The sequence below is a fragment of the Anomaloglossus baeobatrachus genome, chromosome 3 (genome assembly GCF_048569485.1).
Source record: "Anomaloglossus baeobatrachus isolate aAnoBae1 chromosome 3, aAnoBae1.hap1, whole genome shotgun sequence".
NCBI lineage: Eukaryota > Metazoa > Chordata > Amphibia > Anura > Aromobatidae > Anomaloglossus > Anomaloglossus baeobatrachus.
The window spans coordinates 145839046-145856260 of NC_134355.1; the positions used below are offsets into that span (position 1 = coordinate 145839046).

Consider the following 17215-nt stretch of genomic DNA (forward strand, 5'->3'; position numbering starts at 1 on the left):
GAAATTGTAGGAATTGTACACATTTCTTTACCTTCCCTCGACCCAACCTCTACTACCAGCTATCGACCCATATCGCTACTCCCACTTGCCTCAAAACTCCTGGAACAGCACGTCCATGCTGAACTTTCCTCCCACCTCTCCTCTAACTCTCTCTTTGACAACCTACAGTCCGGCTTCCGTCCACATCATTCCACTGAAACTGCCCTGACTAAAATCACAAATGACTTACTTACCGCCAAAGCTAACAACCACTTCTCTGTACTCCTACTTCTAGACCTATCCTCAGCCTTTGACACTGTTGACCACTCCCTGCTACTACAGATCCTCTCTTCCCTTGGTGTCAGAGACCTCGCTCTCTCTTGGATCTCTTCATACCTCTCCAACCGCACTTTTAGTGTCTCCCATTCCCACACAACCTCTTCATCCCGTTCTCTCTCTGTTGGTGTCCCTCAAGGCTCTGTCCTGGGACCCTTACTTTTTTCTATCTATACATTTGGCCTGGGACAACTCATAAAGTCCCATGGCTTCCAGTACCACCTATATGCCGATGACACTCAGATCTACCTCTCTGGTCCAGATGTCACATCTCTGCTGTCCAGAATCCCAGAGTGCCTATCTGCTATATCTTCCTTCTTTTCCTCTCGCTTCCTAAAGCTCAATATGGCCAAAACTGAACTGATCATCTTTCCTCCATCTCCCCTGCACTCTCCACCTGATCTATCCATTACAATTAATAACATCACGCTCTCCCCAGCACCCAAAGTTCGGTGCCTCGGAGTGACCTTTGACTCTGCCCTGTCCTTCATACCGCACATCCAATCCCTCACCACCTCCTGCCGTTTTCAACTCAAAAATATCTCCAGAATCCGCCCTTTTCTCAATCCCCAATCTACAAAAATTCTAGTGCACGCCCTCATAATCTCCCGCATCGACTACTGCAACATCCTCCTCTGTGGTCTCCCTGCTAACACACTCGCCCCTCTCCAGTCCATCCTTAACTCTGCTGCCCGACTGATCCACCTCTCTCCTCAATACCACCCCGCTTCTCCTCTCTGCAAGTCCCTCCACTGGCTCCCAATCTTCCACCGTATCCAATTCAAATTACTAACACTGACCTACAAAGCTATCCATAATCTGTCTCCTCCATATATCTCTGAACTAATCTCTCGCTACACTCCAAAACGTAACCTCCGGTCCTCCCAAGATCTCCTTCTATCCTCCTCTCTCATTCGCTCCTCATGCAACCGACTCCAAGACTTCTCCCGAGCATCCCCAGTCTCCTGGAACTCACTGCCTCAACACGTCAGACTATCTACTACACTTGCAAACTTCAAACGGACCCTGAAAACTCATCTGTTCAGAAATGCCTATAATCTACAATGACCTCACCGCCCCACCACCGTGCGGAGCTGCCGCCCCACCACCGTGCGGAGCTGCCGCCCCACCACCGTGCGGAGCTGCCGCCCCACCACCGTGCGGAGCTGCCGCCCCACCACCGTGCGGAGCTGCCGCCCCACCACCGTGCGGAGCTGCCGCCCCACCACCGTGCGGAGCTGCCGCCCCACCACCGTGCGGAGCTGCCGCCCCACCACCGTGCGGAGCTGCCGCCCCACCACCGTGCGGAGCTGCCGCCCCACCACCGTGCGGGAGCTGCCGCCCCACCACCGTGCGGAGCTGCCGCCCCACCACCGTGCGGAGCTGCCGCCCCACCTACACCCCACCTACTGTCTCCTCCCCAAAATCCTTTAGGATGTAAGCCCGCAAGGGCAGGGCCCTCTTCCCCCTGTGCTAGTCTGTCTATTGTAACGTGTACATGTATTCTGTATGTAACCCCCTCATGTACAGCACCATGGAATCAATGGTGCTCTATAAATAAACAATAATAATAATAATAATAATAATAATTTTAGGAGGTCAAAAGTAATTGGACAAATAAACCAAACCCAAACAAAATATTTTTATTTTCAATATTTTGTTGCGAATCCTTTGGAGGCAATCACTGCCTTAAGTCTGGAACCCATGGACATCACCAAACGCTGGGTTTCCTCCTTCTTAATGCTTTGCCAGGCCTTTACAGCCGCAGCCTTCAGGTCTTGCTTGTTTGTGGGTCTTTCCGTCTTAAGTCTGGATTTGAGCAAGTGAAATGCATGCTCAATTGGGTTAAGATCTCGTGATTGACTTGGCCATTGCAGAATGTTCCACTTTTTTGCACTCATGAACTCCTGGGTAGCTTTGGCTGTATGCTTGGGGTCATTGTCCATCTGTACTATGAAGCGCCGTCCGATCAACTTTGCGGCATTTGGCTGAATCTGGGCTGAAAGTATATCCCGGTACACTTCAGACTTCATCCGGCTACTCTCGTCTGCTGTTATGTCATCAATAAACACAAGTGACCCAGTGCCATTGAAAGCCATGCATGCCCATGCCATCACGTTGCCTCCACCATGTTTTACAGAGGATGTGGTGTGCCTTGGATCATGTGCCGTTCCCTTTCTTCTCCAAACTTTTTTCTTGCCATCATTCTGGTACAGGTTGATCTTTGTCTCATCTGTCCATAGAATACTTTTCCAGAACTGAGCTGGCTTCATGAGGTGTTTTTCAGCAAATTTAACTCTGGCCTGTCTATTTTTGGAATTGATGAATGGTTTGCATCTAGATGTGAACCCTTTGTATTTACTTTCATGGAGTCTTCTCTTTACTGTTGACTTAGAGACAGATACACCTACTTCACTGAGAGTGTTCTGGACTTCAGTTGATGTTGTGAACGGGTTCTTCTTCACCAAAGAAAGTATGCGGCGATCATCCACCACTGTTGTCATCCGTGGACGCCCAGGCCTTTTTGAGTTCCCAAGCTCACCAGTCAATTCCTTTTTCTCAGAATGTACCCGACTGTTGATTTTGCTACTCCAAGCATGTCTGCTATCTCTCTGATGGATTTTTTCTTTTTTTTCAGCCTCAGGATGTTCTGCTTCACCTCAATTGAGAGTTCCTTAGACCGCATGTTGTCTGGTCACAGCAACAGCTTCCAAATGCAAAACCACACACCTGTAATCAACCCCAGACCTTTTAACTACTTCATTGATTACAGGTTAACAAGGGAGACGCCTTCAGAATTAATTGCAGCCCTTAGAGTCCCTTGTCCAATTACTTTTGGTCCCTTTAAAAAGAGGAGGCTATGCATTACAGAGCTATGATTCCTAAACCCTTTCTCCGATTTGGATGTGAAAACTCTCATATTGCAGCTGGGAGTGTGCACTTTCAGCCCATATTATGTATATAATTGAACTTCTGAACATGTTTTTGTAAACAGCTAAAATAACAAAACTTGTGTCACTGTCCAAATATTTCTGGACCTAACTGTATCTGTATCCGGTCTGTTCCAGCCCTGCAGACAGGGATGAACACTTAACCCATCTTAAGAAGACATTTCTAAACCAAGGCTACCACCCCACCTCCATAGATGATCAGATCATTAGAGCAACAAGGACCCCTAGAAGTGAACTGCTTTAATACAAACAAAAAGAGGAAAATAGTCGAGTACCTCTGGCAGTGACCTACAACCCACAGCTTGAGGTACTGAGAAGAACGGCCAAGAAACTTCATCACATTTTACACAAGGATAACCGATTAAAACCAATATTCAAAGATTCTCCATTGCTGTGCTACAGACAACCTCCTAATTTAAGGAGCATCATGAGGAACTGATCCTTGCAATGTAAAGAGCTGCAAAACCTGCACTCATGTAGAGACCAAAGACTGGATACAGATCCCTAACACACAGAAGGACTATAAAATTCCTGGGACATTCACATGTTCCTCTTTCAACATAGTGTACTTAATCCTGTGCACCATATGTCCTATTGGGGGCCTCTATGTTGGAGAAACAGGATAGAGACTGAGAGCAAGGATGAGATCTCACCGCCACACAATTACAGACAAAAAAAATCCATTTACCTGTGGCCAAACATTTCTGTGCTTCAGGACACAACATAAACCATATGAAAGTTGTCATATTAAAAGGCAACTTCAGATCAAAGAGCCATAAAAGGGTCTGGGAATACAAATTGATTAAAATGTTTAACTCTGTTGACACAGGACTCAACCTGTCAGAAGGATTTATGGCACATTACAAAATCTGACAAGTCTATTCCAGAGACTCACCAGACCTCTGATCCTCCATAGATATTGGGACAATAAAACTCTCACACCACTAATCAAAGCTAATTAAGGATTCACTTTCTAAGCTCAGTGTTTGTTTATTTAACTGTCTTTAATTATGCCATCCCTCTGCTCTATTTGTGCATATATTTGTGTTTCTTCAGATATTTTGTCATACCATGCCTGATGAAGGGACCTGAGATGTCTCGAAAGCTTGCTTTGTAACATCACTTTATTTTATTTTAGTTAGCCATTACAAGGTATCACAAGATTATAATTTTGTTCCTCTCACTGAGAACATTCAAAAATTGTTTAAAAGAACAGAGAGTCCTCAGTGGTTGATACCTTTTAATGGCTAACTGAAAAGATGGTAATAATTGCAAGCTTACCATCTTTTCAGTTAGCCATTAAAAGGTATCAACCACTGAGGACTCTCTGTTCTTTTAAACAATTTTTTTATCTCTACTGGCTAACACGGTACAAAGATATATTTTACTTGTATGAGAACATTCAATAATTTTTCAACTGGCTAACACTGTACCAAAACCTTTTCACTTGTAAGTATATTAAATAGTACAGCAAGTAAAAAAATTAAAGTTTACGAGAAAAAGAAAGCATTTCTCCATGAGTTTTAAAAAAATGGCACAAATCAGGGAATGTGATGAAGCAATTAACTTACACGCAGCGAGTAAATTATCGCTGCTGCGGTCGTCCATAGGAGTGATGGGCAAACCCAAACAGTTTTTTTTACAGCCAGACCAAGCGAACCCACAAATCTGCAGGTTAGCCCATCTATACTCATAGGTATTTATTAGCTATCTTACAGTAATGACTTTCTGCCTTCATATGACAACTGCAACCAATCACAGGACCCAGCAGTCATTGCCAAGTGCCCTACCATTGATGCTAATGCTAGTGACTGGTTACAGTAGTGTTGTGCCTAGCATACATTGCTCTGTGGTGTAATATATTATATATATTATTATATTATAATAATATATTATTTTTTTTTTTTCTTCTCCAAGTCATGCCAGGAGATTCAATTGATATCTAGAGAGGATAGAAATACCAAAAAACATGATGAAGTTCTGGTAAAAATACAAATCGCACCCAAACTGCACGGTTCCATAATGCCTCTCAAGGTTGATCCACTGTATATGTTCCTCAAGGCACCAGAGTCATTGTTACTACTGTGTTTTTCCAAAAATAAGCCCTCCCCCAAAAATAAGCCCTAGCAGGCATTTTCAGCATTTTCGGAAAAAGGCTTAAATTTAAGCCTTCCCCCGAAAATAAGCCCTAGTCCCGGATCAATAATGAAGTGTCCGTGCAGCTAAAAAAGTTAGATACTGCAGGACACTTCATTATACACAGCGGTACCCGGCAATCACACTCACCAGACGCCGAGCAGCAGGACCTGCAGTGATCGCACACATCTGCTCTCACACACAAACATCGGATCGCACACACAGTCATATCGCACACATAATCAGATCGCACACACAAACATTGGATCACACGCAAACATCAAATCACACACACAAACATCGGATCGCACACACATCGGATCGCATACATACTCACCTCATCCAGCGACACCGATCTCTTCTCGCCGGGAAAATCCTGAGAGGCAGTGCGGTGCAGCGCAACGAACAGGACCTGCGGCGGGACACTTGATTTGCTCTCATTCCCTGCTGCCGTAAGTGTTGGATGTGATGTGCTGTGTGTGTGTCTGCGATCGGCTGTGTGTGTGTCTGCGATCGGCTGTGTGTGTGCGCCTGCGATCGGCTGTGTGTGCCTGCGATCGGCTGTGTGTGAGATCTGCTGTGTGTGTGATCTGCTGTGTGTGTGATCTGCTGTGTGTGTGATCTGCTGTGTGTGTGATCTGCTGTGTGTGTGATCTGCTGTGTGTGTGATCTGCTGTGTGTGTGATCTGCTGTGTGTGTCTGGGATCTTCTGTGTGTGTCAGCTAGCAGCAGGGTAGGACGGCGTGCAGCACCAACCGGAGATCACAGGAGGGCCTGGGAGCCACGCACACGTCCTAGTCTGGTGAGTAGGAGTCTCCTGGGAAGTGGGGGGGGGTCTGCTTTTTTGGGGGGTAAACTTACCCCCAACCGTGTTTCTCCAAGAATAAGACCTCCTCCAAAAATAAGCCCTAGTGCTTTTTGGGGGGGGGGGGGGGCAAAAAAAATATAAGACGATGTCTTATTTTTGGAAAAACACGGTAACAAGAACGTATAACAGCAAAGTAAAAAATACTTCTACCCTACCACCTGCTTAATATAAAAAAAAAAAAAAGCAGTAGTGATATTTACCAGTAACAAGCAGGTGACATGCTCCTCCTCCAGTCGCTGTTTTGTAAGGGCCTGCTCAACATCCCAGCCCGAAGCAGTAGATCCAGTGCCAAATCCAGTACCCTTAGCCCAATAAAGCTGCTGTTCTTCACAAGTACCGCTGCTGTGCGTGCTTGACACCTGTGGCTTAAAGAAAATCTGGATGAGAAGAACTTAGAGTGCAACAAGACGAGAGAAAAAATTCAAACACTTTAAAGATGTTAAGGGTAAGTTTACACCAGTTTTTGCTACTACTGTTGCAGATTCATACATGTACACTGCGTTTTAAATTATAATGCAAAAAGAGTTTAGGAGTGATAAGGTTAGACATTTTTTGTTTGTCATTTAAACTCATTGATGGTGGTGTGTGTCAGGGCTCTTTATATCACTGAAAGCAATTGCAGATACCTGTGCACATTAGTTTGGCAGGTGTGTCCAAATAAAGGCAAGACGACTTAAGAAGGCTGTTCCACATTATTAAGCAGCCTACATTTTTTTTTTTTAGTTACATAGTTACTTAGGTTGAAAAAAGACCTAGGTCCATCTAGTTCAACCTTCCTCCACCCGTTCTACATTTAGTCACTAAGTCATTTATAACCAACAATGTTTTGTGTACTGAGGAAATCATCCAGCCCTTTTTTAAAAGCTGTTATATTATCTGCCATTACTACCTCTTGTGGTAGGGCATTCCACAGTCTGACCGCTCTAACTGTAAAGAACCCTTTCCTATTTAGGTGTCGGAATCGCTTTTCTTCCACTCGCAGTGAGTGCCCCCTGGTCCTTAGTATTGTTTTCGGAAGAAATAAGTCATGTGCCAGTCCTTTATATTGACCACACATGTATTTATACATATAAATGAGATCTCCTCTGAGACGTCTTTTTTCTAAGCTAAACATATCTAACTTTTTCAATCTGCCATCATATGGGAGGCCTTCCATTCCTTGTAATAGTCTAGTTGCCCGCCTTTGAACTGACTCTAACTTCTGAATGTCCTTTTTAAAATGTGGAGCCCAAAACTGGATCCCGTATTCCAGATGTGGCCTTACAAGTGATTTATAGAGGGGTAACAATACGTTGGGATCACGGGATCTAATCTCTCTTTTTATACACCCTAGAATCTTGTTTGCTTTAGGATGTGTCGGCTGCTGAGAAGCAACAAATTGTGGAGTATTTAGGTCAAGGCATGACTACAATCAACATTGCCAAGACACTTCGTGATCAACGCACAATCAAGAAGTATGTATGTAGCTGATTCACAGCACACGTGTGCGTGCTGATAAGGAAAAATTGAGGACTCTTTCCAAAAGGCAATTGCGTCAGGTTAAAAGAGCAGCTGCTAAATGCCTTGTCATAGCAGCAGACACGTTTTTGAAACTGCTGGTGCTCCAAACGTCCTTCAGAGGTTTGCAGCTGTGCATAAGCCATCCTGTCGACCACCTCTATCCACTGCACACAAGCAGAAACGGCTCCAGTGGGCCAAACGATACATGAAGACTGACTTCCAAACTGTTTTGTTCACCGATGGAGTGCCGTGCAACGCTCGATGGTCCAGATGGATGGAGTGGAGGATGGCTGGTTGATGGACACCCCATGAAAACACAGCTAAGGCGCCAACAAGGAGGAGGTGGAGTAATGTTTTGGGCTGGAATCATGGGGATAGAGATTGTCGGCCCCTTTAGGATCCCTGAAGGGGTAAAGATGAACTCCATAATCTATGTGGAGTTTCTAAAACAGCACTTCCTGCCATGGTTCAGGAGGAAGAACCGTGCATTCCGCAGCAAGATCATTTTCATGCATGATAATGCACAGTCTCATGCTGCAAATAACACATCTGCATCTCTGGCTGCTATGGGCATAAAAGAGGACAAACTTACGGTGTGGCCACCATGTTCCCCTGACCTCAACCCCATTGAGAACCTCTGGAGCATCATCAAAAGGAGTGTCTATGATGGCGGGAGGCAGTTCACATCTAAGCAACAGCTCTGGGAGGGTATTCTGTCCACATGCAAAACAATTGAATCACAAACCATCCAAAAACTGACATTCAATGGACGAGAGAGTTCAGAAGCTTCTTTCAAACAAGGGGTCCTATGTGCAAATGTAGCATCACATAGAATTAAGTTTTCACTTGAAAACTGTTTGATTTCATTTTGTAATAAGCTGATAATGCTTAGAATTTCACAATTGACCATTTTGTTTTGCAAAATAAAAAAAAAAAAGGTTGAAAACTCTGCTGTGCATAATTTGGAACATGCATTTTGAGTGTTTATTATTTTTAAAAATATACTTTTTTCATAGGCAGTTTGATCAAAAACATTTCAATTATACTCGAATAGTAGATGACTGGAAAATAACAATGACAGCAATTCATAAAGTTAATTTAGGAAAATATGAAAAAATATTTTATGCATAATAATTTGGAACACAGTGTATAGTTAAAAATCTGCATCATGCTAATGTCTTTGGATGGAGGTTTGTAAACCAGTAGCACTAAAAATAATTCCCAAACCATACCTTAAAGGTTGCACAAAATTACACTTTATTATTTATTTTTAACTGCAAAGTTAAGCAACATTCTAAATAGTCTTTGTTGAGAAATGTATGCAGATTAATTGCAAGTGCTTTAGCTCACTGCTTTTACTGATTCATATCCGCCAGTTCTCCTACTTATGATGGCTCTCTCTGTTCTCCCTTCTCTCAGTGTTAGAGATAGCAAGAGGTGGTTGTACACAGATCTGCAGTGAACATCGGCGAAAGCATCTACAGTTTTAGGGAAAGTAAACATGCCATAGATATGGAAAAGAAATAAGTGCAGTTCTGGAGCTGTGCAGATATATAAAAAGAAGTGAAGACAGCAGCACCTTGGATACACCCTGAGCTCATGTACAGCCTGTATTACAGAGAGGGACACTCCAGTAAGAGAAAAATCTAAAACCTGTATTATGCTACAGCTGCATAACATGTGGAAGGAGGTAGAAAAGAAAAATAAAAAATAAAAATATTAGACTGAAATTTAGGACAGTTAGGGCTAAGCCACACGGCGAGAAAATCGGTGCGAGTGGAGTGCGATAAAACATCGCATTCCCCTCGGACCAATTCTAGCCTGTGTGTCAGCACACATGGGCGATTATTTTCTCAGCCCTAATCGGACTGAGAAAACAATCGCAGCATGCTGCGATTGTAAGCTGAGTCTCTTTCTCTCGCACCCATTCAAGTGAATGGGGCGAGAGAAAAATCGCACTGCACTCGCGGTACACCGGTGTACTGCTAGTGCAGTGCGAGAATGGCAATACCCGGCTACACAGGAGAGAGGGAGAGAAATCCCTCCCTCCTCTCCTGAGTGCCGGCCCGCCCCCCGCAGCTGAGGTCTGCTCGCACGAACGGACCTCAGTTGCAAGGACACAGGCATGACACTCGGCTCTGCTGTACTGCCAGCACGAGCCGAGTCTCATGCAAGTGGATCGCAGTAGTGCCCGTGTGGCCCCAGCCTTATTGTATTAGCTCAAATTAACATAGGTAAAAATAATTTATTTTCCTTGTCAAAAGTATCTACAGAGTTTTAATGTTGCATTCACATGTAGATGCAAATGGTGCCTCCATAATGCTGCCAAAAATGTGTCAGCCTAGTGAGCAATACGGTATGTGTATGATAGAAGTTAAAAGCACTTTCACTGACAATGAATGGCCGTACCGCTGTATGACCAGTCACACAGCAATTAAAGTGAACCTGTCAGGTGCAATATGCACCCAGAACCACGGGCAGTTCTGGGTGCATCTTGCTAATCCTAACTGTCCCTGTATCTAGTAGCATAGATATAGAGATCTTTAGAAAAAGTATTTCTAAAGATCTTTTATAATATGCTAATGAGCATGGGGACTAGTCGTTAGGGTGTTAGTTCCCTTGGCTAGTCTACCCCTTAGCATGTAAGCACATTCCTGTGAGCGTGCCAACATGCTAATGAATGCAGAAAGTCAGAGGCATGGTCGATCTCACTGCTGTCTGATGCCACCGCCCCTGACGCTGGATTTCGGCTCAGTGCACATGATCAGAAGTCCCAGTCTTCTGGTCATGAGTACTATGAAGCTGGGTGGACGCGTCCTGGCTTCAAACTGGTGTAGTGCACATTACAGGAAGTCTGGGTACGTTCTGATCAGGCGGACTGAGCCGAAAACCAGCAGCAGAGTTGAGAGCGACCATACCTCTGACGCTGCGCATTCATTAGCATGTTAGGCGCCCACAGGAGCGTGCCAACATGCTATAGGGGACAACTAGCCAAAGGAACTAATGCCCTTGCAACTAGTCCCTGGCCTCATTAGCATATTACTTTTTCTAAATATCCCTTTATCTATGCTAGTGTATACAGGGACAGTTAGGCAGGGATTAGCAATATGCACCCAGGACTGCTCGTGGTTCTGAGTGCATATTGCACCTGACAGGTTCCCTTTAATAATAAGAATGATTTTACTGTCACATGCAAACAATGCAACGTGCAAGTGCAGCTACAGAAGTGCGATATGAAGGATCACACATCTGACATGGAAAAAAACACAGCTGGGAGATGACGGCCCTGAATTGTTCTGGGGAAGTAAATACCAAGATTTTAAAATACACTACTGTCGTGATCTAAAGCGCAATACATCTTGCTTATGTATAATTTCTATATATGTGAGGACAAATCCTGCAAGATCATTTATGGAATTTTCTAGTTTGCAAAGCTCAGAAATAAAGCATATGAAAAAAGCTGGACAAAGCCCGAATGGCAAGAAACGATGACTGGTGATTAGACCGCATCTGATATTTTATTCCAAAGCCCATATGGTTTTTAAAGGGATTGTTGGGGATTGTGGCGGCTTTGCCTAATCTCACAAGAGTATCATGCCAATTACTAGCTGTAAGTACCCGCGGTTTAGCACATTGTAAATTCTCCTGTCGTATATAACTAGATGAGAGATCTGTAGTTTAAAAAGGATAGCAGCATAAATTGGCTCGGGAGCCACAATACCCAGATGAGATCATTTTATCAGGATTGGTGATGTGCTTTCTTACTTTGTCCATCACTGCAGGTCTGAAGGGGTTAATTCTATTATATGTACAACCATTAATTAGACCGTCATAGATAATTAGTGGAAGACTTCATTCATTTACAGTAGAGACATCCTGAAACTTGGCCGTTACACACGCAGATACTGAATTTTGGCTTTCTCCATAAAACAAGCAAACTTCATCAAATAAGAAATAGCTGCCAAAAATGAGCGTATGAGCCAAAGCCTGATTCAAGTGTGTATAACCTACTCTGCCGCAGAAAATAAAGGACGTCGCGAGTGCGAGAACGCTTTAGCTGAACGTTAAACACTTTGTGCTGGTCACAGTCAATTTAATGCTTATAAACGGAAGCCGTATATCAACGGCGTTACGTACATTATGGGATGCTATCTTTTTGCCAACATCTGATGTACATAAGTCACAAGAGTGCAGTGCCCTGGCTGTCATAGTATTTTTACCCCTTAGATGCTGCAGTCAATAGTGACTGTGGCAACCAAGTGGTTAAACAGAAAAGAAGGGAGCCTTGCCCCACTCCCCAAAAGACCCAATAGTACATCCTACGTTGTGTTCCTGTGTGACTGCAGAGACCAGAGCTAGCTCCCATTGCTGCAGTTTTTATATATTTAAAATGATGCAATTGCTAGGCACTCAATCCCATCGACCCTACAAGATGAGTTTGCTGGGTGCCACTGGATTGTCATGGCAGTCAGGGGCCTGCTGCAGGCCCCCATAGTTGCTGTGTCTTCCTAATAAGCCTGGCTTCTGGCTGGGCTTCAAACAAGAAGTTCTAAGGACCAGGGGGCACTCAATGAGAGTGGAAGAAAGGCAATTCCAGCAGCTAAATAGGAAAGGGTTCTTTACAGTTAGAGCAGTCAGATTGTGGAATACCCTACTACAAGATGTAGTAAGACACTAATTTAAGAAAGGGCTGGATGATTTCCTCAGTACACACAACATTGTCAGTTAGAAATGATTTAGTGACGAAATATATAATTGGTGGAGGAAGGTTGAACTAGATGGACCTAGGTCTTTCTCAATCTATGTAACTATGAATGGTGAATACTAGAGAGAATACAAATCATGAGCAAAAACACCATTTCTGGCCATGATATTACTGGTATCCTTCATTATCCCGTTTTTCCCCTCTCTGCTGTACATGTAACTTGCAATCCTCTGATTGCTGTGGAGGAGACGCAGTAATCTCTCCCATAGACCGCACAGCAGGGAATGCCTGCTCTTTCACTTTTTAGCTCACAGAGACGAGCTGCACCAACATGGAGGACAATACATAGCTCAGCCATGTTTATCAGAATCAACCTCTGATGTGAGAGAAAGAAGGGAATTTTGTTTACTTACCGTAAATTCCTTTTCTTCTAGCTCCTATTGGGAGACCCAGACAATTGGGTGTATAGCTTCTGCCTCCGGAGGCCACACAAAGTATTACACTTTAAAAAGTGTAACCCCTCCCCTCTGCCTATACACCCTCCCGTGGACCACGGGCTCCTCAGTTTTGGTGCAAAAGCAGGAAGGAGGAAACTTATAAATTGGTCTAGGGTAAATTCAATCCGAAGGATGTTCGGAGAACTGAAGACCATAACCCAAAAGAACAGCCAGCCCAAAGGGCACAGGGGTGGGTGCTGGGTCTCCCAATAGGAGCTAGAAGAAAAGGAATTTACGGTAAGTAAACAAAATTCCCTTCTTTGTCGCTCCATTGGGAGACCCAGACAATTGGGACGTCCAAGAGCAGTCCCTGGGTGGGTAAAAGAATACCTCGATAAAAAGAGCCGAAAACGGCCCCCTCTTACAGGTGGACAACCGCCGTCTGAAGGACTCGCCTACCTAGACTGGCGTCTGCCGAAGCATAGGTATGCACTTGATAGTGCTTTGTGAAAGTGTGCAGACTAGACCACGTAGCTGCCTGACACACCTGCTGAACCGTTGCCCGGTGCCGCAATGCCCAGGACGCACCTACAGCTCTGGTAGAATGGCCTTTCAGCCCTGAAGGGAGCGGAAGCTCCGAAGAACGGTAGGCCTCGAGAATCGGTTCCTTGATCCACCGAGCCAAGGTCGACTTGGAGGCCTGAGAGCCCTTACGCTGGCCAGCGACAAGGACAAAAAGCGCATCTGAACGGCGTAGGGGCGCCGTGCGAGACACGTAGAACCGTAGTGCTCTCACTAGATCCAAAGAGTGCACAACCTTTTCACCCTGGTGAATTGGATTAGGGCAACCGGAAGGCAAGGAGATATCCTGATTTAGATGAAAACGAGATACCACCTTAGAGAGAAATTCCGGGACAGGACGAAGAACCACCTTATCCTGGTGGAAAACCCGGAAGGGAGCCTTGCATGACAGCGCCGCAAGCTCAGACACTCTCTGAAGAGAAGTGACTGTCACCAGGAAGGCCACCTTCTGAGAAAGACGGGAGAGAGAGACATCCCGCAGCAGCTCAAAAAGCGGCTTTTGAAGAGTCGTCAGGACTCTGCTAAGATCCCAGGGTTCCAACGGACGTTTGTAAGGTGGGACCATGTGGCAGACCCCCTGCAGGAACGTGCGGACCTGCGGAAGCCTGGCTAGACGCTTTTGAAAGAAAAACACGGAGAGCGTGGAGACTTGGCCCTAGAGAGAGAGCCGAGGGACAAACCCTTGTCCATTCCAAATTGTAGGAATGAAAGGAATGTGGGTAAGGCAAACGGCCATGGAGGAAAGCCGTTCTCAGCGCACCAGGATAGAAAGACTTGCCAAGACCTGTAATAGATCTTGGCGGACGTTGGCTTCCTGGCTTGTCTCGTGGTGGCAATGACATCCTGAGATAACCCTGAAGACTCTAGGAGTCAGGGGCCAATGGCCACCTAGTCAAGTTGAGGGCCACAGAATTCAGATGGAAAAAACGGGCCTTGTGACAGCAAGTCTGGGCGGCCTGGAAGTGCCCACGGTTGACCCACCGTGAGATGCCACAGATCCGGATACCACGACCGTCTCGGCCAGTCTGGAGCGACGAGAATGGCACGACGGCAGTCGGACCTGATCCTGCGTAGTACCCTGGGCAGCATCACCAGAGGGGGAAACACATAAGGCAGTCGAAACTGTGACCAATCCTGGACTAAAGCGTCCGCTGCCAGAGGTCTGTGATCCTGAGACCGTGCCATGAAGGCCGGGACCTTGAGAGATCGACGTCCTGCGTTCCTCAGCGGCCCTGACGACTGAGGAAAAAAAAAAAAATCTGCTTCCCAGTTTTCTACGCCCAGGATGTGAACTGCGGAGATGGTGGAGCCTGTGGTTTCCACCCACTGCAGAATCCGCCGGACGTCCTGGAAGGCTTGACGACTGCGAGTGCCGCCTTGGTTCGCGAACGGCACTGCCTCCATAGCTGCCACCATCTTCCCCAGGAAGTGCCTGAGGCGCCTTAAGGGGTGTGACTGACTCCGAAGAAGTGATTGCACCCCCGCCTGCAGAGAAAGCAGTTTGTCCCTGGAGAGTTGCCAGAGCGACGGCAAGGCTTTGTTGACACGCCGCCTGAGAAGGGGCCCAGAGGTTCTGAAGAAACGAGCCGCAGGACGAGAACTGAACTCTATCCTGTAACCATGAGACAGAATGTCTCTCACCCATCGGTCTTGAACTTGTGGCCACCAGGCGCCGCCAAAGCAGAAGAGCCTGCCACCGAGCGGGGATGCGGCTAGGGGAGGCCAAGAGTCATGAGGAGGCCGTTTTGGAGGCAGTGCCCCCTGCGGCCTTTTGGGGTCGTGACGTGGGCCGCCACGCATATGAGTTCCTCTGGCCTTTCTCCGGCCTGTTGGACGAAGAAGAATGTGGCTTGGCGGAGGGACGAAAGGAACGAAACCTCGATTGGATTTTTCTTTGCTGAGGTCTCTTAGGCTTGGACTGGGGTAAGGAGGAGACCTTTCCCTTGGATTCCTTAATAATATCATCCAATCGTTAGCCAAATAAACGGTCGCCAGAAAAAGGCAAACCAGGTAAGAACCTTTTTGAAGCCGAGTCTGGTTCCCATTCGCGCAGCCACATGACCCTGCGAACTGCCACGGAGTTAGCATATGCTACAGCCGTGCGGCTAGTGGAGTCCAGGACGGCGTTCATGGCGCAGGACGAAAAGGCTGATGCCCGAGAGTCAAAGACGGAACATGCGGAGCAAAATTCCATGTGACAGCATTAAACTCCTTCAGACAAGCCTAGATTGCTTGGAGAGCCCACACGGCTGCAAAGGCCGGGGCGAAAGACGTGCCCGTGGCCTCATAGATGGACTTCACCAAGAGCTCTATCTGTCTGTCAGTGGCATCCTTCAGTGATGAGCCATTTGCAACAGACACAACGGACCTAGTAGCCAATTTGGAGACTGGAGGATCCATCTTGGGAGAATGAACCCAACTCTTAACGACTTCAGATGGAAAGGGGTAACGCGTGTCAGTGTGACGTTTAACCCAGCGCTTGTCCGGGACCGCTCCGGGTTTTTTGGACAGCATCCCTGAAGTTAGAGTGATCAAAAAACGTATTGCGTGTACGTTTGGGGAACCGAAACTGGTGTTTCTCCTGCTGAAAAGCCGACTCCTTTACAGGAAGAGGAGGCGGAGGAGAGCGAACCAGCACCTGGTTGATGGACGAGATAAGATCATTTACTAAGGCGTCCCCCTTAGGAGTATCAAGGTTAAGGGTGAAGTCAGGGCCAGAGCCCTGAGCTCCCCCGTCCGCCTCGTCTTCCTGAGAGTCCTCAAGCTGGGATCCCTAGCAGCGTGAGGAAGTCGGGGAAGAGTCCCAGCGAGACCGCTTAGCTGGTCTTGGACTGCGGTCCGGGCAGGAGTCCTCCGCCTGAGACCTAGGGCTCAACCTGGGAGCGCGCTGCGGCGCTAACCAAGCGAGGCCTGGATGAGACAAGCTACAGGGTCAGGGCCTGTGAAAGGTCCGGTCTGGACTGCAATGCCTCAAGGAGCTAAGAAGACCATTTGATCATATGAAAATGACTGAGGGCCAACACCTGTGACTCTGTCCCTGCAGCCTGCTCAGGGGGAGCGGGGGGTCTACATGAGCCGAGGGGCCCACCAGTGCCCGAGGCTCCGGCTGAGCAAGCGAGGCAGGAGTCGAGCATTGCTCACAGTGAGGGTAGGTGGATCCCGCAGGTAACATAGCCCCACAAGAGGTACAGACCGCGAGAAAAACCTGTGCCTGTTGTCTCCTAGGAGAGTGACCACTGAAGGTAAATGTGAAAAGAAAAGAAAAGGGGATACAGTCTGTCCGAACAGAAATATATATAATATATACATATGTATCCGGCACCCTAGGGGAACCAGTACCGGGTGCTGTGTTCACCCTGAGCTCCCCTGAGAAGCACCCACCGGCAGAATGCCAGAAAATGGCCGCCGGAGCTCTCAGGGGAGGAGTGGGGCCGAGGGCGGCGCCAGCAAAGAGCGGGAGTCTGGGTTCCCCACAGTGGTCAGTGAGGGGGGAGGAAGACATGCAGGATCTTCCAGCCCTCACATCCGACGTCATGTCGGTAATCCCGCCCTTACCCCTGAGAGGCAGGCCCGAGGGCGGGATTTTCGCGACTAGGCCGCAGTGAAGCCGGGGACTAAATTTGAGGCCGCGCCCGACCAGCAGGCCCGGTCGGCGTGGAAGTCCACCTGCCTCCTCAATTTTACAACTACCGCGGCTTCCGGGAAGAAGGTGCGCTCCCTG

At 46.9% G+C, this 17215-nt stretch overlaps 1 protein-coding gene across 7 annotated transcripts in view; it reads right to left on the minus strand.

Moving 5' to 3' along the window:
* Positions 1-17215, minus strand: part of BIRC6 (baculoviral IAP repeat containing 6) — a 533701-nt gene that overhangs the window by 103722 nt on the left and 412764 nt on the right. For 6 of the 7 annotated variants that reach the window (XM_075339505.1, XM_075339507.1, XM_075339508.1 and 3 more), the window contains exon 64: positions 6471-6635. In XM_075339505.1, coding sequence (XP_075195620.1) covers positions 6471-6635 — 165 coding nt within the window. The remainder of the gene's footprint in view (positions 1-6470; positions 6636-17215) is intronic. The other variant, XM_075339504.1, reaches the window with a different exon arrangement.